The sequence below is a fragment of the Leucopleurus acutus genome (genome assembly GCF_964270905.1).
Source record: "Leucopleurus acutus genome assembly, chromosome: 6".
Classification (NCBI taxonomy): domain Eukaryota; kingdom Metazoa; phylum Chordata; class Mammalia; order Artiodactyla; family Delphinidae; genus Leucopleurus; species Leucopleurus acutus.
In genome coordinates this window covers 16,588,022-16,613,047 of record NC_139149.1, presented here as the reverse complement: position 1 = coordinate 16,613,047, position 25,026 = coordinate 16,588,022, and the positions used below count along the sequence as shown (strand labels likewise).

General features: G+C 34.5%; 1 protein-coding gene across 5 annotated transcripts in view; it reads left to right on the top strand.

Annotated features, from left to right (window-relative positions):
* Window positions 1-25,026, top strand: part of DPP10 (dipeptidyl peptidase like 10) — a gene marked incomplete at both ends in the record, with an annotated part of 1,304,794 nt that overhangs the window by 1,241,875 nt on the left and 37,893 nt on the right. For all 5 annotated transcript variants that reach the window (XM_082841087.1, XM_082841086.1, XM_082841085.1 and 2 more), the window contains 4 exons: window positions 1,805-1,926; window positions 3,634-3,681; window positions 18,509-18,607; window positions 18,718-18,787. In XM_082841087.1, the coding sequence (XP_082697213.1) occupies window positions 1,805-1,926; window positions 3,634-3,681; window positions 18,509-18,607; window positions 18,718-18,787 (339 nt within the window). The remainder of the gene's footprint in view (window positions 1-1,804; window positions 1,927-3,633; window positions 3,682-18,508; window positions 18,608-18,717; window positions 18,788-25,026) is intronic.

Genomic DNA, 25,026 nt, shown 5'->3' with positions numbered 1-25,026 from the left:
TTATCTTTCTTGAAACGTATACAGTGGTTAATAGTGGCAGTCAAGAACAGTCCTTTAGAGATGTGGAAATACTGGACCAATGTTTTATTTTTCTCATTTTGTAAAACTCTTAACGAAAAATGACAGTGCCAGAAAATTAGGCTTGGCTAAACTCAGCTAGCAGCGCTGCCTCATCCTCTCTCTCCTCCCTCTATTAACCTAAAATGTGATTTGAATCACAGTGGGTTCTTAGATTTGTGTGCTTGTCTTATGTCCCCAGTGACTGAGGCAGAGCAGTACAAAAGTCAATATATCTATGACCTGTACTAGTGCAGAGGGCTGTGTTATAAAGAAAATATAGTACCAATAAATCTCCCTTTAAATGGCTCACCCAGTGCCAGTTTGTTTGACTGTAAGATAATATTAGTGTTTGACCCAGAAAACTCAGTCATTGTCTTGTCCAGGCTATAAAAATAATAATTGGTTGATTTAATTTATGGGATTAGATGCTTCTGCAGAATCAGAACTGCTAGCATATTCGGTGTCATTATTTTGTCTCAAAATGTGCTTTTCTCTATTTTAGTAATTCATAATCCAAACAATGAGAAGATACCAAAATAATTTTTAGGAAACTTGGATCTGAAAAATTATATGGAAGAGTAGAGAGAGAAAAGGTTTTAAATTCTAGTTATGTCACTAAATAGCTGTGACTAATAGGGACTGGCACACATTCATAGTTTCTGTGGTGATAGTTGTGCAACATTGTGACTGTAATTAATGACATTGAACCATATACTTGAAAAATGGTTAAAATGTTGAATGTTGTTTTACGTATATACCACAATTTAAAAGAAAAAAAATGGGTATGATTTGTCATAATGGTGAAACTAGCTAATGTGTTTAAGTGCCTAGTATATTAATCACCTTGACTAGAAAAGGAAAATTTTGGATTATAATGAGCCCAACATGTTTCAAATGTGAAGCTGTGACTTTGTGAACTATACTATACTATAGTATGTGTTTTGTTCCAAAATGAAATTGAGAATATTTTGTCCAGCCAAGTTTTAAAAAATGTATCATCAACAGTGTTTTCATTTAGAAGCATAGATAATTTACAATTAATCTCTATTTATAAAATAAATGAATCTGTACATGAAATTTAACTTTGGGTTAATATTTCAACCCCTCTAACCTTAAGCACCATTGTTTGTAAAATAAAGAGATGAGTGCTTTTCTCTTTATCTATCTCCTTGATGTCTCAAAGCATGTATGAGCATTAACATTATATATATTATCATGCAAAAATAGCTTTTCTTTTCCAAAAATTCAGTGCAACTATTTAGTGGGAAAAATCTGGTACTAATATCAAAATCTAATGTTGAATTTAGGAAATCATGAGCTTTTTATATGTGTGTGACTTGTGAAAACATTAGTTCTTCCAAATAATATTATTGCTGGTGACTTTATGCTTGTCTCTGTGGGTAATTTCTTTTAAGACTTTACAAAGAAATATCTATAAAAATATAAATAAGAATAAGTTATATTGCATCCTGTGACAATCAGTTTCTCTGTAAGCATACATACATATTACATTCATATAGGTGTACATAATTTTAATTTTATTACAGAGAAGAAAAATGCATATGTCTTAACATTAGTAATGGGAATTGACTTTGTTTGCATTTTCATGGTAAGTCATAATTTACAAGGAACCTCAGCTGAGTAATTCTGTAGCTTCTTTGTTTATGTCAATATTTAAATATAGATACCACACATTCAAGGACCTGGAACAGTAGCATTTCTAACTTTCTTTTTCTTTCCCCAGTGCTTCTACTGAAGGATTATTGAATCGTCAGTGCATTTCATGTAACTTTATGAAAGAACAATGTACATATTTTGGTGCCAGTTTTAGTCCCATGAATCAACATTTCTTATTACTCTGTAAAGGTAATAGATGATTTCTAATAAAATTTATTTTATTCATCTTATTTGATCAGTATCTATTACTATCATTAGTAATGATTACCCTAGCTGTATGATTTGATATTCTTAGTTTATGTAAGTTTTTGTTAAAAAGTTATAAATTAGGGGTTTATTGAGATAGAAATTGTATCCATTACTTTATTTAAAAGATAGAAATTGGGAGTAAGTCAATATGTGCACATACACATGATCAATAAGTGCTGGTTGACATGGACCTTTTAAAAAAGTGAATAAACATATTTACATCAGCAAAGTCAAGCTAGAATAATAAACTAATTTACCTAGACATTAGGAAAAGCAATAGTTTCCTTCTTAAAATAATGGCTTGGTTGTTAAAAAATTTAGGATCTATAGAAATTTAATTCCCAGAGTCTAGTCCCCTTCAATTTTGAGAAATTATGTTCACCCCAATTATTTCTTCTATCCGGTGACTATGTTATAGCCTTACATAGTAGTATGGTATCTCTAGGTTATACTGATAGGAATCACTTAATAGGATACTGTATTTCCCAGAGATGAAATGGGAGATGTCCTCTTATAATGTGATGGATTGAGTGCTACTGCTTCAGCTGGTACCTTACACATTCATGTTTTAAGACACCATGAGGAAGACACCAATACTTTTTCTTTTTAGTTATTTTTCTCTTGATATCTGAAATAAAGTAATCAAAAAAGAGAAGTACTTGTTGGATGACACCAGAGAAAAACCATTAGACCCCTAGGCAGAGTTCCTTAGAGAAGTGAAGTTTTAAGATAACATCTTATGGTTACACTTGAATTATCCTGTATATTTGAAATAATTAACAATTCCAGTTAATGTATTTTTAAAATTAATATATAATTAGTTCCAATTTTTAATTTATCTTGTGGGTGAAATTTTTTTTGCTTTTATTTTTATCTTTTTTGAATTTTTGAATTTTATTTTATTAATTTTTTTATACAGCAGTTTCTTATTAGTTATCTGTTTTATGCATATTAATGTATACATATCAATCCCAATCTCCCAATTCATCCCACCACTGCCACCACCCCCACCACTTTCCCCCCTTGGTGTCCATACGTTTGTTCTCTACATCTGTGTCTCTATTTCTGCCCTGCAAACCGGGCTCTAGAGCGCAGCCTCAGTAGTTGTGGTGCACGGCCTTGGTTGCTCCGCGGCATGTGGGATCTTCCCAGACCAGGGCTTGAACCCGTGTCCCCTGCATTGGCAGGTGGATTCTTAACCACTGTGCCAAAATACTTCTAATATACATGCATTCTTTCTTTCTTGGCTAAGTGGTAAATAGAATTTAATCTTGAATGAGTGGATGAGGGTTCACAGGGTTGTGAATCAACTTTCTGAACATCAGTGATGATTCTATAAAAGACTAGATAAAAAGAGAGTAAAGTGCATAAGATTGGCTAAAACCATAGAACTATAGAAGTATAGGGCATTTTGGAGAAGGGAGAATTGTAACAATAATCCTGCAAATAGTTTCTTTCCCCGTATATTCTTACTTCTCTGAATAGAATATCCATAGAAAGGAATGAAATCTAATAATCGGGTTTCTGTTTCATTATGTTTTAACTATGAAATGTTATATTTGGAAAAAAGAACTCTATCATGTAATCTTCCAGTAGTTATGACTTAGATGTCTTTAAAATGTTTATACATACATTTCTAAAATCTAGGTCCAGGGGTTCCAGTGGTCAGCCTACATGACACGGACAACCCAGCAAGTAAGTACATGAAGACAACATCATGGTTGGCATTGGTCCTTAGTATTATATTATTTATTCTGACTGTTGTACTCTATAGAGCCTTCTTCAAAGGAGGCCCCAGCCTGAGGAAAGTAGCATAGGCACCATCAACTTGACCTTGTGTGTGTAAGAGAAACATTAAAGCAAATGGTTTGAGCCATGTTACAATTGGAGTTGGTTCTTATATGCCTGAAATAGGCTATCTACTGTATCTTAATTGAATGAGGAGTGATTGATGAGACTATTTAGATATATTTCAGCCTACTGGCCCCTTATATTCTGGTTCATTCTTTCTTGAGCCTCATATAAATTATTCCTCCAGAGCAACACATTTACTTTTGGGAAAAATTATTCAATTGTCCATCATCTGTTGAGCGAGGACTTACTTTATCAGGCAATATGACAGAGGCTGGGTGTTCATTGCTAGTAAGATGTGGTCAACGTGTTTAAGAACTTTAATACTAGAGTGTATAAATACAAACATGGCTGAGCTGATCTTAAAAATGAATACCCAGGTTGCTTCCTGCCTCCCTGTTTCCTTCTTTTCATCTATCCTTCTTTTCCTTCTTTCATTTAAAAACTTTATTTAATCAACAAAACTTTATTTAATCAACACTCTCATGCTCTAATGATTTACCATAATCTAGTAAATGAGGCTTATATTTTTTAACACATTTACTCCTCAGAACACCCCCTGATGTTGTTAATTTTGTTATCCTTTTTTAAAGATGAGGGAACTGAGCCACAAAAAGGTTAACAAACTTGGCTAGAGTCACTCTAATATAACAGGTGGCAGCGCCAAGAATCAAATAAGATCGTCTGACCCCAGAATAGGGTTTATTATCACTACCATACAATGGTAGCTCATTCTACTGTGTTTTTGTCTGTCTCATCACATACTTAGGTTTAAGTAGTAGTCTTACTTAAATGCTTTGACTTAAAGGAGAGACAGGCATAAAAGTAAAATGTTGAATGACAAATATCATTTTTAGAGGACACAGAAAGACCTTTTAGACTCTTCAAATACCACCATATGGAGACTTCCTGCCTATTCTAGAGAAAGACAAAACTTCTAAATAGTTAATGGAGTTCTGTGTGGTTGGAAATCAGGTAGCACATCTTTTAGTTTCTACTTAATGTAAATCCTAAAGCGGTTATGGTAAGCAAATTAAATCTGTTGAATATTAACACTAACGGCAACAATAATGATAACAAATACAGTTTATTTGATAAAATAGAAAGAAGGTTGAATTTCACAGATAGAAAAATTAGTGTATAAAGTGAGTCCACCTCATACCTTTTGTGGATATAATCTCATAGAATCAATTTCCTTGTAAAAAAAATAGCAAATGAAATTTCTGTGAGGATGAGATACATTTGCAACATAGACACTCAATAAACAGCAACTATTTGTGTTACATTGCATATTCTGCCAAAATGATATATTTTTTTAAATCCCCAACCTGACTTTAATTAATTTTATTCTACTGTTAAAAGGCAATGTTGTTTTCTAATAACTTTCATTTCAAATCATGACACACTTTCCTCTGAGGGAAACCTTTCTGATTTTCTCATTTATAAGTGAATTCTGATAGTCTCAGGATCAAGAAAAACAAAAAGAGACTGTGAACAGTGATCAGGTGCTTAATTTTATTTTCAAAAGACAGTTATTTATTGAGATAAAATTTACATTTGATTGCAAGTAAATCTTTGGGTTAATGGATCTTCGGGTTAATGGATCTTCAGTTTAATATTCATTAAACTAATGAATCAGTCATAACTCATTTTGGGGCTACACGAAGCAGAATAAAGCATGAAAAGTATATTGAAAAATGAAAATATTTAACAAACATGGAAAACCTTTAAACCACCAGTTATCAAAGAAATGCAAAGTAACACACTGCCAAGTAATTTTTCCTAACAAATTAATAACATCAAAAAATTTACATTGCTAATGAGGATATAATGAGGCTCTCATAAATTGCTGGTAGAAATATAAATTACAGCAAATCTTTTGGAAAAAAATAACCATAAGCCTTAAATCTTTTATATCTATTTACCCTATGTTTTTCCTTTTAATAGTTTATACTGAAGAGATATTTAATTATAATGTGATGGATTGAATGCTACTGCTTCAGCTAGTACCTTACACATTCGTGTTTTAAGACACCATGAGGAAGAGACCAATACTTTTTCTTTTTAGCTATTTTTCTGTTGACATCTGAAATAAAGTAATCAAAAAAGAGAGGAAATTATAACCATGCTACTGATGCTAGTGAAAAAACATAATAAAAATAATAAAAGGGGTGATTTGTAAATAAACTTTAATGGAATACTGATTTGTGCCCTGAATATCTTCCATTTGTCTTTTCAGAGCCCCTCTTAACTGTTTTTCTCTCCCATGGCCTCTACCCCAGCAGGAGTTTGTACTGATGACTTAAGTTCAGCTGCCATTTGGCTGCCAATTGGATCCAGCTAAAGTGAATCCTATAGGTGACTGAAGAGAGGCAGAAAAGTGACTTTGGAGTCTATTTCTCCAGTGCTATCCCTGTGGAGTCACCCAAGTTGCTCTGACTCTTGGGTGAAGGTCACTGTGGATCTTTCATGCAACCAACTCCAAGTAACTGCTCTCTCCTCTTGACCTGCTGGCCTAGCCTTTGTCATAAGCCCTGGGTTATGGTACTACCCCTTATGACCTCCCTGCCCTTTGTCCTATATTTGTAAATACTCCTTTATTAAAATTTCATCAAATTGTTCTAATAGAGTTGCCACTAGTTCCCCACTAGGATTAAAAATAAAAATACATTTTTAAAAGTCAATTCTTCAAAACTGTTTAAGCTATAGTTCTAAGTGTTTAAGGAGTTCAAATATTTATGCCACTTAAACAAAATTATTTGAAAATGCATATTAAAATTCCAGAAGACAATATTTGAAAACAGTAAAAGTCTTGTATTTGCCTGGCAGCCTTTCAGATGATTTTTTGTTCTTTTTTCTTAAGTATTTTCCTAATGTTCTACAATGAACATATATTACCTTTATAATGAAAAAGAAACCCTTCATTAAAATGTTCAGTGACGAGATTGGTTCAAGATGGCGGAGTAGAAGGACATGCTCTCACTCCCTCTTTCGAAAACGCCAGAATCACAACTAACTGCTGAACAATCATTGACAGGAAGACACTGGAACTCATGAAAAAAGATACCCCACATGCAAAGACAAAGGAGAAGCCTCAGTGAGATGGTAGGAGGGGCGCAATCACAATAAAATCAAATCCCATAACTGCTGGGTGGGTGACTCACAAACTGGAGAACACTTACACCACAGAAGTCCATGTACTGTAGTGAAGGTTCTGAGCCCCACGTCAGGCTTCCCAACCTGGAGGTCCGGCAACGAGAGGAGGAATTCCTAGAGAATCAGACTTTGAAGGCTAGCAGGATTTGATTGCAGGACTTCGACAAGACTGGGGGAAACCGAGACTCCACTCTTGGAGGGCACACACAAAGTAGTGTGTGCATCAGTACCCAGAGGAAGGAGCAGTGACCCCATAGGAGACTGAAGCACACCTACCTGCTAGTGTTGGAGGGTCTCCTGCAGAGGCGGGGGATGGCTGTGGCTCGCCATGAGGACAAGGACACTGGCAGCAGAAGTTCTGGGAAGTACTCCTTGGAGTGAGCCCTCCGGGAGTCCACCATTAGCTCCACCAAACAGCCCAGCTAGGCTCCAGTGTTGGGTCACCTCAGGCCAACCAACCAACAGGGAGGGAACCCAGCCCCACCCATCAGCAGACAAGTGGATTAAAGTTTTACTGAGCTCTGCCCACCAGAGCAACAGCCAGCTCTACCCACCACCAGTCTCTGCCATGAGGAAACTTGCACAAGCCTCATAGATAGCCTCATCCACCAGAGGGCAGATAGCAGAATCAAGAAGAATTACAGTCCTGCAGCCTGTGTAACAAAAACCACATTCACAGAAAGATAGGCAAGATGGAAAGTCAGAGGGCTATGTACCAGACGAAGGAACAAGATAAAACCCCAGAAAAACAACTAAATGAAATGGAGATAGGCAATCTTCCAGAAAAAAAATTCAGAATAATGATAGTGAAGATGATCCAGGACCTTGGAAAAAGAATGGAGGCAAAGATCTAGAAGATGCAAGAAATGTTTAACAAACACCTAGAAAAATTAAAGAACAAAAAAACAGAGATGAACAATACAATAACTGAAATGAAAACTACACTAAAAGGAATCAATAGAAGAATAACTGAGGCAGAAAAACACATAAGTAACCTGGAAGACAGAATGGTGGAATTCACTGCCATGGAACAGAATAAAGAGAAAAGAATGAAAAGAAATGAAGACAGCCTAAGAGACCTCTGGGACAACATTGAACACAACAACATTCACGTTATAGGGGTCCCAGAGGAGAAGAGAGAAAGGACCCGAGAAAATATTTGAAGAGATTATAGTCCAAAACTTCCCTAAAATGGAAGAGGAAATAGCCACCCAAGTCCAGGAAGTGCAGAGAGTCCCATACAGGACAAATCCAAGGAGAAACACACTGAGACACACTGTAATCAAATTGGCAAAACTTAAAGACAAAGAAAAATTATTGAAAGCAGCAAGGGAAAATGACAAATAAAATACAAGAGAACTCTGATAAGGTTAACAGCTGATTTCTCAGCAGAAACTCTACAAGCCAGAAGGGAGTGGCATGATATACTTAAAGTGAGGAAAGGAAAGAAACTACAACCAAGATTACTCTACAGAGCAAGGACCTCATCCAGATTCGATGGAGAAATCAAAAGCTTTACAGACAAGCAAAAGCTAAGAGAATTCAGCACCACCGAACCAACTCTACAACAAATGCTAAAGGAACTTCTCTAAGTGGAAACACAAGAGAAGAAAAGGACCTACAAAAACAAACCCAAAACAATTAAGAAAATGGTCATAGGAACATACATATCGATAATTACCTTAAACCTGAACGGATTAAATGCTCCAACCAAAAGACACAGGCTTGCTGAATGGATACAGAAACAAGACCCATATATATGCTGTCTACAAGAGACCCACTTCAGACCTAGGGACACATACAGACTGAAACTGAGGGGATGGAAAAAGATATTCCATGCAAATTGAAATCAAAAGAAAGCTGGAGTAGCAATACTCATATCAGATAAAATAGACTTTAAAATAAAGAATGTTAAAAGAGACAAAGAAGGACACTACATAATGATCAAGGGATCAATCCAAGAAGAAGATATAACAATTATAAATATATATGCACCCGGGCTTCCCTGGTGGTGCAGTGGTTGAGAGTCCGCCTGCAGATGCAAGACCACAGGTTCGTGCCCCGATCTGGGAAGATCCCACATGCCGCGGAGAGGCTGGGCCCATGAGCCATGGCCACTGAGCCTGTGCATCCGGAGACTGTGCTCCACAATGGGAGAGGCCACAACAGTGAGCGGCCTGCGTACCACAGCAAAAAAAAAAAAAAAAAAACAGAAATATATATATATATATATATATATATATACACACCCAACATAGGAGCACCTCAATACATAAGGCAACGGCTAACAGCTCTAAAAGAGGAAATCGACAGTAACACAATAATAGTGGGGGATTTTAACACCTCACTTACACCAATGGACAGATCATCCAAACAGAAAATTAATAAGGAAACACAAGCTTTAAATGACACAATAGACCAGATAGATTTAATTGATATTTCTAGGACATTCCATCCAAAAACAGCAGATTTTACTTTCTCTCAAGTGTGCACGGAACATTCTCCAGGATAGATCATATCTTGGGCCACAAATCAAGCCTAAATAAATTTAAGAAAATTGAAATCATATCAAGCATCTTTTCTGACCACAATGCTATCAGGTTAGAAACCAATTACAGGGAAAAAAACATAAAAAAAAACACATGGAGGCTAAACAATACGTTACTAACTAACCAAGAGATCACTGAAGAAATCAAAGAGGAAATCCAAAAATAACTAGAGACAAATGACAGTGAAAACACGATGATCCAAAACCTATGGAATGCAGCAAAAGCAGTTCTAAGGCGGAAGTTTATAGCTATACAAGCCTACCTCAAGGAACAAGAAAAATCTCAATTAAACAATCTAACGTTACACCTAAAGGAACTAGAGAAAGAAGAAAAAACAAAACCCAAAGTTAGCAGAAGGAAAGAAATCATAAAGAACAGAGCAGAAATGAATGAAAAAGAAACAAAGAAAACAGTAGCAAAGATCAATAAAACTAAAAGCTGGTTCTTTGAGAAAAAAATCTAAATTGATAAACCATTAGCCAGACTCATCAAGAAAAAGAGGGAGAGGACTTAAATCAATAAAATTAGAAATGAAAAAGGAGAAGTTACAACAGACACCACAGAAATACAAAGGATCCTAGGGGACTACTACAAGCAACTCTATGCCAATAAAATGGACAACCGGGAAGAAATGGATGAATTCTTAGAAAGGTATACCCTTCCAAGACTGATCCAGGAGGAAATAGAAAATATGAACAGACAAATCACAAGTAATGAAATTGAAACTGTGATTAAAAATCTTCCCACACACAAAAGTCCAGGACCAGATGGCTTCACAGTTGAATTCTATCAAACATTTAGAGAAGAGCTAACACCCACTCTTCTCAAACTTTTCCAAAAAATTGCAGAGGATGGAACACTCACAATCTCATTCTGTGAGGCCACCATCACCCTGATACCAAAACCAGACAAAGATACTACAAAAATTACAGACCAATATCACTGATGAATATAGATGCAAAAATCCTCAACAATATACTAGCAAACAGAATTCAACAACACATTAAAAGGATCATACACCATGTTCAAGTGGGATGTATCCAAGGGATGCAAGGATTCTTCAATATATGCAAATCAATCAGTGTGATACACCATATTAACAAATTGAAGAATAAAAACCATATGACCATCTCAATAGATGCAGAAAAGGCTTTTGACAAAATTCAACACCCATTTATGATAAAAACTCTCCAGAAAGTGGGCATAGAGGGAACTTACCTCAACATAATAAAGGCCATATATGACAAACCCACAGCAAACATCATTCTCAATGGTGAAAAACTGAAAGCATTTCCTCTAAGATCAGGAACAAGACAAGGATGTCCAATCTCACCACCATTATTCAACATAGTTTTGGAAGTCCTACCCACGGCAGTCAGAGAAGAAAAAGAAATAAAAGGAATACAAATTGGAAAAGAAGCAGTAAAATTGTCAGTGTTTGCAGATGACATGATACTATACATGGAGAATCCTAAAGATGCCACCAGAAAACTGCTAGAGCTAATCAATGAATTTGGTAAAGTAGCAGGATACAAAATTAATGCACGGAAATCTCTTGCATTCCTATACACTAATGATGAAAAATCTGAAAGAGAAATTAAGGAAACACTCCCATTTACCACTGCAACAAAAAGAATAAAATACCTAGGAATAAACCTACCTAGGGAGACAAAAGACCTGTAATCAGAAAACTAAGACACTGATGAAAGAAATTAAAGATGATACCAACAGATGGATAGATATACCATGTTCTTGGATTGGGAGAATCAATACTGTGGAAATGACTATACTACCTAAAGCAATCTACAGGTTCAATGCAATCCCTATCAAATTACCGATGGCATTTTTTACAGAACTAGAACAGAAAATCTTAAAATTTGTATGGAGACACAAAAGACCCCGAATAGCCAAAGCAGTCTTGAGGGAAAAAAACGGAGCTGTAGGAATCAGACTCCCTGACTTCAGACTGTACTACAAAGCTACAATAATCAAGACAATATGGTACTGGCACAAAAACAGAAATATAGATCAATGGAACAGGAAAGAAGGCCCAGAGATAAACCCACGCACCTATGGTCAACTAATCTATGACAAAGGAGGCAACGATATACAATGGAGAAGAGACAGTTTCTTCAGCAAGTGGCACTGGGAAAACTGGACAGCTACATGTAAAAGAATAAAATAGAACACTCCCTAACACCATACACAAAAGTAAACTCAAAATGTATTAGAGACCTAAATATAAGACCGGACACTGTAAAACTCTAAAAGGAAAACATAGGAAGAACACTCTGACATAAATCGCAGCAAGATCTTTTTTGATCCATCTCCTAGAGTAATGGAAATAAAAACAAAAATAAATAAATGGGACCTAATGAAACTTAAAAGCTTTTGCATAGCAAAGGAAACCATAAACAAGATGAAAAGACAACCCTCAGTATGGGAAAAAATATTTGCAAATGAATCAATGAATAAAGGATTAATCTCCAAAATATATAAACAGCTCATGCAGCTCAGTATTAAAGAAACAGTCAACCCAACCCAAAAAGGGCAGAAGACCTAAATAGACATTTCTCCAAAGAAGACATACAGCTGGCCAACAGACACATGAAAAGCTGCTCAACATCATCATTGTTAGAGAAATGCAAATCAAAAGTACAATGAGGTATCACCTCACACCAGTTAGAATGGGCATCATCAGAAAATCTACAAACAACAAATGCTGGAGGGGGTGTGGAGAAAAGGGAACCCTCTTGCAATCTTGGTGGGAATGTAAATTGATACAGCCACTATGGAGAACAGTATGGAGGTTCCTTAAACAACTAAAAATAGAATTACCATATGACCCAGCAATCCCACTACTGGGCATATACCCAGAGGAAACCATAATTCAAAAAGACACATGCACCCCAATGTTCATTGCAGCCCTATTTACAATAGCCAGGTCATGGAAGCCACCTAAATGTACATCGACAGTTGAATGGATAAAGAAGATTTGGTACATATATACAATGGAATATTACTGCGCCATAAAAAGGAACAAAATTGGGTCATTTGTAGAGACGTGGATGCATCTAGAGACTTTCATACAGAGTGAAGTAAGTCAGAAAGAGAAAAACAAATATCGTATATTAACGCATATATGTGGAACCTAGAAATTTATACAGATGAACCGGTTTGCAGAGCAGAAATTGAGACACAGAAGTAGAAAAAAAACGTATGGACACCAAGGGGGTAAAGCAGCCGGGGTTCAGGGTGGTGGTGTGATGAATTGGGAAATTGGGACTGATGTGTATAAAATATATGACTAATAAGAACCTGCTGTATAAAAAAATAAATAAAATTAAATAAAAATAAATGTTCAGTGACTAGGAAATGATATATATATGTAAAATTTTGCTTAGTAGTTCAAAGTCTTTTGTCTCATTGCTATCTTTCCTTTTCCTCTTTTTATATTTTCATTTTTCTCTTTTTCCTTATGTGTATATGATTTCTTTTGCTTTAATTCATTTTTCCTCTCTTCCCTTTCTTCCTTTCTCTCCATTGCATCTCCTTCTCATCTCTCCTTATACTTCCTCTCTAACATTTTCTCATCTCTCCCTTTCTTCCTTCTTCCTAATTTTCTCATTTTAATCCTCTTTTCCTTCTCAATCGCACAATTAAAATCATGTCTTAATACTACCTTGTCTTCATAATGTTTCACAAAAAACTATGATTGAAACGTATTTTCTGAATTTATCATGAAAAAAACTCTGTGTGCTTTTGAAAATGGTGTATTTTCTTCTGTATTTTTTTTCCTTAAATATAATTTTATTTCTCTGTGACCATGGGTTGATTTTTTTTTTTTTACCATGAGCAAATGAATACCTTTGATTTAGAAGTAAAAAATTTCTACTATCTCTTATCTCATGTAATTTATTTTTTCCCATTCATTTTTGATAATAAAGAGAAGCCATGAGAAATTATTAGTATATTACTCTCATATTGCTGCCTCTAGCTGTATTTATTCATTCATTTAGTTAGTTAGCTAGTCACTGTAATACAATAAACTATTGTCCACTTATAAAAATATTTATCCAACAAGATGCTCTCTAGTAAGGTATAAAGGTAAAAGTTTAATGGGCTTTAGTCTCTAAAAATTGCTGCCTATGTCATTAACAAATATCAGGTGATATTGGTTCCTAAATACAAAAAGAATGCTTTTATCCACAATTAAGTTCATTAAGTGCATTTTTATGACAAGTCTTACATTATAAATGCTGAATCCTTAATGAAAGTGTATAAAGTTGAATTATTCACATTTTAAATTTTATAATTGAATATTTGGTATAGATTCTTTGAAAATATGCTATTATTTAAATAATCTGAAATTTCTTGTATCAGGGAGATAGAAGAAATCTGTGAGAACATCTAATTTCCCAAATTTGTATTATAGAGGACGACACTTATTTATAAGAGAGGTGGTTTGGTGTGCCTGAAATCACACAGATTCACAGTCCAAAGCAAGAATCAGAAAATTTAATGGTTATAATAGAATATGATAATTTTTCTGGTAGAAGTGGACACAGTTCAAAAAAAGAGGAAGTCAGTGGAAAGCATTTCTGGAAGAAAGAATGTGAATACACAATCATGAGGAATGAAACTATTTACACTTGCAAGATAAAAGTTGTTCAATATGGCTGGAACAAAACATTTAAGATAAATCAAAGGTATAGGCTATAGGGCAGGCTGGAGCCAGATCATAAAAGCCTTATGTGTCATCCTAAGGAGTTTGTAATTAACAATAAAGTGTCAATAATAAACCATTGACAATTAAAATAATATTCTTATTCTGGCCATGGAGTACCTGAAAGCAGACATGGCCTCTTGGCAAAAAGAAAGAAAAGAAAAGTGAAACAGAAAATAGAAGAATTTTTTTTTCAAAAATAACTGGATAAAATACATGAAACAACACTTTTCAAGCATGGGACAAGAGTCACGATAGGCCTCTGATCCCTGAAAGAAGGGGAAAAAGTCAGGTGAACGTTGTAATTGTCCTGGCTCTCTGGCTAGAATTATTTTTTGAATTCTAGGTTAAAGAGGAACAGTTAAATAAGTGTATAAGGGTATCTCAGAGTCACATTTGAGACAGAAATTGGCGTTCAGAAGGGTTGAAGATTCTGGAATGTTGGGAAGGTGGACAACACTGGAGCACAAGAAGAGACAGAGAGAGAGGACACCAGGAATCTGCATAGGGTTACAAGGGATCATCTTGCATCTGTTGCTGAAAATACTAGCTGAACATACATAGGAAGATAGTCTGAGCCTGGGAAAAGCCAGAGCTCACACAGTGCTGGAATATATTAAAGTTCCAAACAGTCAGAACACTGGAATGTTTAGGAGAGATCCCAGAAGAGTCATGCCTTAGTATTAGAGCTTAACAAGTCATAAAGGTCATTCAAACTCACACTAAATAAAATATTTTTTAAAGCTTTCAAATAATTAAGCTGGGGCTTCGCTGGTGGCGCAGTGGTTGAGAGTTCGCCTGCTGATGCAGGGGATGCGGGTTCGTGCCCCTGTTCGGGAATATCCCACATGCCGTGGAGCAGCTGGGCCCGTGAGCCATGGCCGCTGAGCCTGTGCGTCCGGAGCCTGTGCTCCGCAGCGGGAGAGGCCACAACAGTGAGAGGCACGCGTACCGCAAAAAAAAAAAAAAAAAAAAAAAAAAAAAACCTGACCTGCAAATAGCTTAAACATCTGCTATAACACAGTCCAACAATTAATAAAAGGACAGAATGATGTCCAGAACTCAACAATGTAAACATCACAGTGGTTAGAATCCAATAAAACATTACTGGCTACATATAGAAGCTAGAAAATATGACTCATAACTAGGAAAAGAAAGCCAGTGAATTGAGACAGATTCAGATATGATGGAAATTATGGAATCCACTGACAAATACAATAAATTGGCTATTATAAATATGCTAAAATATATCAAGAAAAAAATGAATGTAGTGATAAATAGAATATATTTTAAGAACTTAAAATATGTGAAATTAAAACTTCTCTGAAAAATACTAAAAGCAAATTAGACACTGCAGAAGAAATATTAGTGAACTTGAAACATTATCTATAGACACTTCCAGATGCAGAGAAAACTAATGAAAGAAATGAACAGAGCCTAAGATAGTTTAGGTCAAGATCCATATCTATAATATTTTAAATTAAAGTTGAAATGAAAAAAATATTTGATGAAATAATGGCCAAATCCAAATCTGATGAAAAATATAAAGTTGCTCAACAACCCTCAAGCAGGATACAAAAATAAAAAGACATTTACTTCCACACATTACATACATAGTAAGAGAGCCAAGAGTGACTGCAGGCTTCTCATCAGAAAAAAGCAATGGAGAAAAATCTTTAGAATACTGATGGGAAGCAAAACAATACAAAACTATCAACATAGAATAACAAACTTAGAAAATATCCTTCAAAAGTAAATCCAAAATAAAGAATCAAGAAAAAAGAAACAAGAAGGTGTTGCCATCAGACATGCATCTTTAAATAACACAAAGATCAAAGAAGAATTTAGGAAAATAATTGGAAAATATTTTGAGCCAAATGAAAATGAAAACACAACTAATCTAAATTTAGGGATACCTAACATTGTGATTAGAAATACGTTTATGTCTCTAAATTCTTACTTTATAAAAAAGGAAATCTTTAAAATCAATCATCTAAGATTCCACCTTAAGAAACTAGAAAAAAAGAGCAAATTAATCCAAAGTAAGTTGAAGGAAGGAAATTATAAAGATAAGAATAGAAATAAATGATATAGAAAATGAACTGGCAGTAGAGAAAAGCATATTAAAAACCAAAATTATTTTCTTAGAAAACATAAATAAAATTGATAAAGTTCTAGATAGAGCCTTAAAAGAAAAAGTACACTGTCATTTTCATTAATGAAATAGATGCTGTTAATAACAGGTTCTACAAACATTGTAATGCCAGTAATGGAATATTATAAGTAATTTTAGGGCAGTAAATTTGACATCTTAGATAAAATGGGTAAATTTCTTAAAAGAAAAATTGCTAAACATTCAAACAGGAAGATATACAATATATAAATATCACATTATCTACTAAAAGTTTTAAATCACAGTTAATACTCTTCCCACAAAGTAAATTCCAGTTCCAGTAGCTTCACTGGTGCGTTCTGTTCAACATTTAATATATTAATACCAAGTTCACATATACTCTCAGAAAATATAAGGCCAGCATCAACCAGATTCCAAATTCAACATAGACATAACAAGGACAAAAAAAATCAATTTTTCACATGAATATTGATGCAAAATTCCTTAACTAAATAGTAGCAAGAAAAATCCAGCAATTTATAAAAGGGTAATATAGTATGACTATGTGGGGTTTACCTGAGGAATCCATGATTGCTATGATATTCAATAATTAATCAATGCAACTTACTATGTTATACTGTCAACAACTCAAAGGCTTTATAAAAAATATTTGATTAAAAATGAAAAACAACAATAATAATAAAGTAGTAATAATAACTGGGCCAGAAGAAAAAAAAATTATTTAACTTGATGAATGGTATGTACAAAAATACTACAACTGACATCATACTTAATGTTGAAGACAATGCATTTCCCCCAAAACTGGGAAAAAGTAAAAATGTCTGCTCTCACCACCGCTTTGCAACATTGTATTAGAGGACTTAGTGAAATGAGGCAAGAAAAAGAAATATAGGTAAAAAAAATTGCCTTTATTTGCAGAAGATATAAATAAAACAGAACCAAATAAACAAACAAAAAAAATGGAATCCACACACACTCATAATACTATTAGAAATAATGAGTGAATTTATCAGGGCTATTACAATTATAGGTTAATATACAAAAATCAACTATTTTATATACTATAAGGCAAGGCAAAATTTAAAAATAGTTAAAAATAACTACTTAAAGTAACATCTGAAACTATGTACTATATACTATAGTATACTATATACATCTAATAGAAATGTGTCAGTCTGCTAAAATGAAAGCAAACATTTCTGGAAGGAATTAAAGACTCAAATGGATATATACATGCATACATATTTATGGATTAGAAAGTTCACTATTTTTAGTATATAAAAATCCCCAATAAATCTATATTTTTAATATAGCAGTCAAAATTCCAGCAAGTTACTGATGTTTCTCTCCCTTCATGTTTTGCCAGTTTTCTCTCTCTCTTTTTTTTTTTTGGTTTTTATAAAAAAAAACATTTTAATGTTTTCTATTGCTATATTGTTGAATTCATTAATCTTTTCTTCTGCAGTATCTAATATGTTGTTAATCCTATCCAGTATTTTTTCATCTTAGATTTTATAGTTTTCATGTATATCAAATTTTTCAGTTCTTATTTTTAGAATTTTAACTTGTTTGTTTTTAAAATGTCTTTCATCTTTCTCCTTAATATCCTCAGGCTTTTTTAAAATTAACACATGGAATGTAATTATAATCTCTGTTTTAATGTCATTATCTATTATATGCATCTGTGTCATTTCTGGGTTCTTTCTATTGAATAAAATTTGTACTCATCATGGGTGATATTTTCCTGATTTTTTGCATGCTTGGTAACTTTGTATTAGAATTCAGGCATTTTGAATTTTAAATCATTGGGTGCTACATAATTTTGTATTATTTAAAATATATTCTTAAGCATAACATTAACATGATCAGATTTACATTTTGAAAACGTAAATGCTAATTCCAAGTATAAGGGGCAACTGGAGACAATTTCACTGGAATAAAGAAGCTCAGTTAGAAAACTTGTAATAATCCAGAAGAGAATTTATGAGAGAGTAATCGGTGACTAGCACAGTGCCTGTCAAATGGTAATGATGGATAATTATTTGTGTTACACTGTTTCTTAATCAACACATAGAGATTATTTACACTATCCTTTTTGACTTACAGAATATTTTATATTGGAAAGCAATTCTATGCTGAAGGAAGCTATCCTGAAGAAGAAGAGAGTAAAGTCAGAAATTAAAACGCTTCATATTGATGACTATGGTAAAGTTTTGTGCATGCTATGTTATTCAAAAAAAAAAACTTTCTCTGCACCTTATAGTTTTACATATAAATGACTCTCCATCTTTAATATTTTGCTCTTTCTTTAAAAGAACTTCCTTTACAGTTGTCCTTTCCCAAAGATTTTACGGACCGAAACCAGTATGCTCTTCTGTTAATAATGTAAGTATTTTATTTGTTTTTGAAATAAAGGAACCTAAAGAGTTTAGAATTTTTCTTATGTCTCACATGGCAGTATTCTGATTAAAAAACAACAGAAGAAGTCCTATATGTGTAGATAACTGGGACAGCTGTCAGTTGTATGAGTTCCTCAAGGACACCACCACTAAATAATATGGAAGGGTGTGTAATTGCTTGTGCTTCTTGCATCCCAAATTGCACTCAATGTTACTTCTGGGAATAATGACACATATAGTTTGGTTTATGGATGTCTGCTTAGCAATTACTCAAGCTCTATGCTCCCTTTGTTTTCTTTCTTTCTTTCTTTCTTTCTTTGTGATATTTTTGTCATATCAAAGTTATACTAGATTTGTAAAAGCCATTTTTTTTTAATTGTGGTGAGAGCACTTAACATGAGATCTACCCTCTGGACAAAATTTTAGGAATACAATACAGTGTTGTTAACTACACGCACAGTGCTGTCTAGCAGATCTCTAGAACTTATTCATCTTGCATGACTGAAACTTTATACCCATTGAAAAGCAACTCCCCATCCCTCCTCCCTCCAGCCCCTGGCAACCACCATTCTACTCTCTGCTTCTATGAATCTGACTATTTTAGATGCCTCATGTAAGTGGAATCATGCAGTATTTGCCCTTCTGTGACTGGTTGTTTCACTTAGCATGATGTTTTTAAAGTACATCCATGTTTTCACAGGTAAGCCTTATGTTTTCTATTAGTCCTTGATGCAGCATTGAGGAAACATGTATTTCCATTGTTGAAAAAATTTGTTATATTTATATTACTCTTACCAGTTTTCCTTCCTGGATTTAAGGTCAGCAGGAGGCCACTCCTGTCCTCAGAAAAACCTGACTCTTAGGTTTTTCCAACTTGGAATTGAATTCATTCATACTTTCTATGAGATTATATTGTGACTATATACTACTGGGCACAGAGGCCTCTAACATCTATTGGTTAACTAACTTGATATTGATGTAGAATTGTATTCCTGAGAGTTATTAGTTATTTTCCTTATTAAGAACACAGCCAACATATTGCTATGACTGTGCTTAAAATTGTCTATAATTGTTCAGACCCTTTTTGGAAGAGTAGAATAGAAAATAACATTACTTGTTATGACTATTGAATGTGGACAGTAAGTATTCAGTCTGCGGAATCCAACTGCCTGGCTTCAGATTCCAGTTTTGTCATTTGCTAACAGTGTGTCCTTGAACAAGTTACATAACCTCTTGTGAGGTTCAGCTTTTCCAAATATAAAATGAGCATTATAATCCAGCCTATGTTTTAAGTCTGCTTTTTAGATTAAATGAAATAACATATAAAATGCCTAGCACATGTGAGTCTTATAATTATTGTGATTATAATTCATTCTTTTTTATATAGATTGCATTGATTTAGATCTTTTGATAAATAGAAGCAATTTGTCGTTTCATTTTAATAAGCCAAATAATACAGAAAATACAATACTTAATATTTTCACTCACTCCAGTGTTTATTCCTAACTCTAATACCTTGAGCTATCTTTGTTTCTTATGCCAGGACCTTTCTCCTTTGTCCCTAATAGCCAGAGGCCCTGAAATTTCTTGGTATCTTCCTGAGGAAGTTCTTGTTTGCTCTTTTCTTATCTTAACTCCTTCTCCTGTATCTTCTCTTTCACTTAGTTGTCTTTAGTGCTTTTTTTTAAATCAAAGTATAATAAATTTTAATTGATTTACAATGTTTCAGGTATACAGCAAAGTGATTCAGTTAATCTATTATAAATATACTTAATCTATTTTATATATATATATATTTTATACATAGTGTATATATGTTTATCCCAAACTCCTAATTTATCCGTCCTCCCCCATTTCCCCTTTGGTAACCATAAGTTTGTTTTCTATGTCTGTGAGTCTATTTCTGTTTTGTAAATAAGTTCATTTTTATCATTTTTTAAGATTCCATGTATAAGTGATAGGGTATGATATTTGTCTTTCTCTGACTTCATTTAGTATGATAATCTTTAGGTCCATCCATGTTGTTGCACATGGCATTATTTCATTCATTTTTGTGACTGAGTATTCAATTCCTATTTGAACTGTATGTGTGATTTATTGGGGAAATATCTCAGGCACTAAAATGAGAAAAAACTGAAAATAAAATTCTCAACCTTGTGTTCTCTCTCAGTCATATCTCCTTTTGGGAAAAGGGATTGTTCTTTTTATTCACTGAGAAATGAGGCTTCTCAGGGAAAGGAACTCTACAAGGCATCCTTCCTTGAAGCATGACTTACATATGCAGTTGGATGTGTAGACAGTTCTTCCCATTCACATATCCACTGGCTCCACAGTGCGTCAGACTTTGGGGGAAAAAGTAGACAAGAGTTCACATTCTCTCTGTAGCCTTGAGTCAGAGAAGCCAACTGGCTTGTCCTGCCATCAGATTTGTGCTTTGGTCTGGGTGATTTTTAGTTCATAAGAAGAATATAAGGAATTGCACAACACTCAACTCTCTTATTAGAAAGGAATAGTCAAGTGTTTTTTAGAGGCGGGAGAGGAGAGTAAAGGTACTGGCTTAGGAGTCAGGTAGGCCTGGGTTCAAATCTCAGCTCAAAGATTTACCAGTACATTGCTTAATTTTCCTAAGCTTCAGTTTCCTTATAAATAAATTGAAGACAAAAACATGGACTAATATATATAAACGTGTCACCATAGTGTCTAGAAGAGCATAAACATTTGCAGTTGGTGTTTAAAAAATTGTAACCATAAACATAGTTATTATTAGAAGTAGTAGTCATTTTAATATTTAAAAGTATCAATATAAACATTTAATAATATATTTTAGCATCCATAAAATTATTTAATAGACATTACTAAAGCAGATAAAATAATATAGTTAGGTCTAGAGAGTTTAATTTGCCACTTTTTTGTTGAAAAGAAGAATAAAAGTATTAATTCATTAGTTTTCATTTGTTTTTATATGCTGATTATACTAAATATTAATTTAATTTATCCAAATTCCTTGATTTTTAGAGGTAAATTCTCAGAAGTTTCACAGAATATGACTTACAAAGCCAAACAGGATTTTTTTCTTTTTTGATTCTATATTTATATAAAATGATCGATTGCTTTAAGCTACATGATCATTCCTAAAATATTTATGCTTGGAAACCCATATAGGTCAGAATGGCTTAAGTGTAAAGTGTCTTTTACCTGTTTTTTAGAAGGTTTATAATTTAAGGGTATTTTTTTTCTTAAGATTAAGTACTGTGTTCAGTTATAAGTGGACTCCACACTCGAAAAAAGAAAATAATAATAATTGTCTTTTTTTCCCTAAATGGACAATTTGACAGTGAAGAATAGTAAATAAACTAATATCTAAATGAGGCTAAGAGATGATTTAGTGATTTTGTTGTCACTACTTTATTGCTATTCTGTGCAGTGCATCTAGTACCTGACAGGCTGTGAGTCACTTCTTCATCTGTAGAGATGGGTTCGCGTCCAGGAAATTCTATAGTGAATGCATAAGTTGGAGACTGGCTGCAGCAATCTGAGGAGGTGAAGGAAGATTGGCCTTGAAGAAAGTAGCCTCTGGCTATCAGGAATCATCTTTCTGCTAAATTTTCATTATGGAACCTCAGAAGAAATGGTCCTTTGAGGACCTCTCTGTGAGTTTTCTGAAACTCAAACCTAATTTCATGGTATTGAAAGTACAAGTGAATCAATGGCAACCAAATATTTTACTGTAATAGAAAATCTAAGAAGCATTGCCACTACAACTGTTTCTCAGTGGCCTCAACTTACAGTAGCCTCTGTGGGGTCATGACCCCTTTTTCTTTTTTTACTCCTATTGTCCTTTCTCCAGTCTTTCTCCTTAACGTTATATTGAGTACTTAAGAACCCAGTAGTCTATATTCACGTTCATACCTATTCTATATGCATCTAGTCTATACTATATATACTATGTCCATCTATATCCATTTCAGCATGTATCTCCTTGAATTATTGTTTCTTATGTTATTCTTATTTTCTACTCCTATATATGTAACTTAGTACAATACAAATTTACCATGTTGCTTTTATGTGCAAGAAGCTGTGCTAATGGCTGAAATGGCATCTTGAAATCTGCAATCATTTTTTTAGATTTGTGTTATTTCCGCAATACCTAGCACACATGGTGGAACCTTATGAAAACTTACTAACTAATCTGTAATTCTTTTAATAGTGCAAGACTGAAGATTACTTGAGAGAGAGCCTACAGTTATAGATGTTTATTTGATAAATTAATATAAATCTAAAGGCCTAGAGCCTGATAGGAAACAATCTAAACAGATATACTGTTATTAGAGATGAAAGGTGTTTTCTCTGTTCACTGTGTTCCTGAAGACAAGCATATCAAGCTGAGTTTCATTCAGTACCAAGGAATCATCATGTCTTCCCATTTCATACCCTTTCATGTTCAACTTATCCATGCCACCCTTGGCACAGGTGTAACGCAGAGAGGCAGTGACTGTTCAACACATTACATTAGTTTCCAGAATGCAACATCCTTTATCATGCCCTTATGACTTAGTCTCATCTTGCTGAATTCATCTTCCTTGAAATCCTAATGAATTCTTTTTTTTTTTTTTTTTTGTAGTACACGGGCCTCTCACTGCTGTGGCCTCTCCCGTTGCGGAGCACAGGCTCCGGATGCGCATGCTCATTGGTCATGGCTCACGGGCCCAGCCACTCCGCGGCATGTGGGATCTTCCCGGACCGGGGCACGAACCCGTGTCCCCTGCATCGGCAGGCAGACTCTCAACCACTGCGCCACCAGGGAAGCCCCCCTAATGAATTCTTGATCATCCATCAAGTCTTATCTTCCTGAAGCTTTCTTTCACCCTCTTCATCAGCCCATCTATATCCTATAACAATCTCCAATCTATGCCTCCTCCTACAGGGACAGCCTTCTGTTCAAAGTCTTTCCATATATCTTGAATCATATTGATCATACTGTTACTTTTCCCACTTTACCCCAATTTCGTAGGATGTTTTTATATACTATTTAGGGAATTTCTGACTCTCACTAGATTTTGCACCAATGTTTCTGAAGGAAAAATCCACGGTCTAGAAGTGAGTATTTAGAGAAACAATTTATAGAATGGCTTATGAATATTTCAGCATCTTAAGAAAATAGAAATGTTAGAAATCTTTATTTTAACATAGTAATATATTCCATGTATTAAACAATGCCTTATTCATTTGTCTTCCTCACAGCAACTAGTTTTTGCAGAGTTGCTCCACAAATTTGTGTTGAGTGAAGAGATTGACAATGGCCAGAAATCAGATGAATATGGTTATTACTACAGTTTACTACAGTTTCCCACTAAGCCATTTTAACTGGAGAGCATTATTCATTTTTATCTAGATATTTTCATCATTTAGTCAATGTTATTCATATCAGAGTCCTAGGACTTGGTCATCTTAATGGAAGTAAGCTGTTTGCCAGCTCTTTTTGTATAGTTATTCTGTTAAAAAGCAGGGTATAATTGGTACATTCATAGTGAGCGAAATTATCCAGCTACTCATCTCCAGCAGTCAAGTTAACATCACTACTTTTTTCATACACACATTTTCCTTTCAAAAAACAATATGGATATTATTTAAAATGTTGAATAACATCAGGTTCTTGGGACCATAGTGTCTTGTCTTGACCTTTGAACCAATGGAGTCCTCCAAGAGCCCACACTCTTCTTCAAGTCCCACACCAAGCATAGAGCAGAACTGGACGAGTCAATTCTAATCTGTCAATCTGCTCTCTACCTACACTTCCTTTTCTGTAATGTATTGCTATATCCTCTCTCTTTCAGTTTCTTTTCCACTCTGCTGCTAGAGTGAACTTTGTGAGATCCATATCTGAAAATGTGGCTCTCCTGGGAAAAATCCTCTCATTATTGTTCTCCAATTGATTAAAAGTTCACATTTCCTAACACAGCATATAAAAGTCTTCATCTGTTTCCCACATATCTCTCCATCTTCATCTGGCTCCACCCACCCTCTAAAGAGACATTTGGTGCTCTAGATATTTTTTAAAACTGTTTTAAAAATGAAATACCAGGGGCTTCTCTGGTGGCGCAGTTGTTGACAGTCTGCCTGCCGATGCAGGGGACACGAGTTCGTGCCCCGGTCCGGGAAGATCCCACGTGCCACAGAGCGGCTGGGCCCGTGAGCCATGGCAGCTGAGCCTGCGCGTCTGGAGCC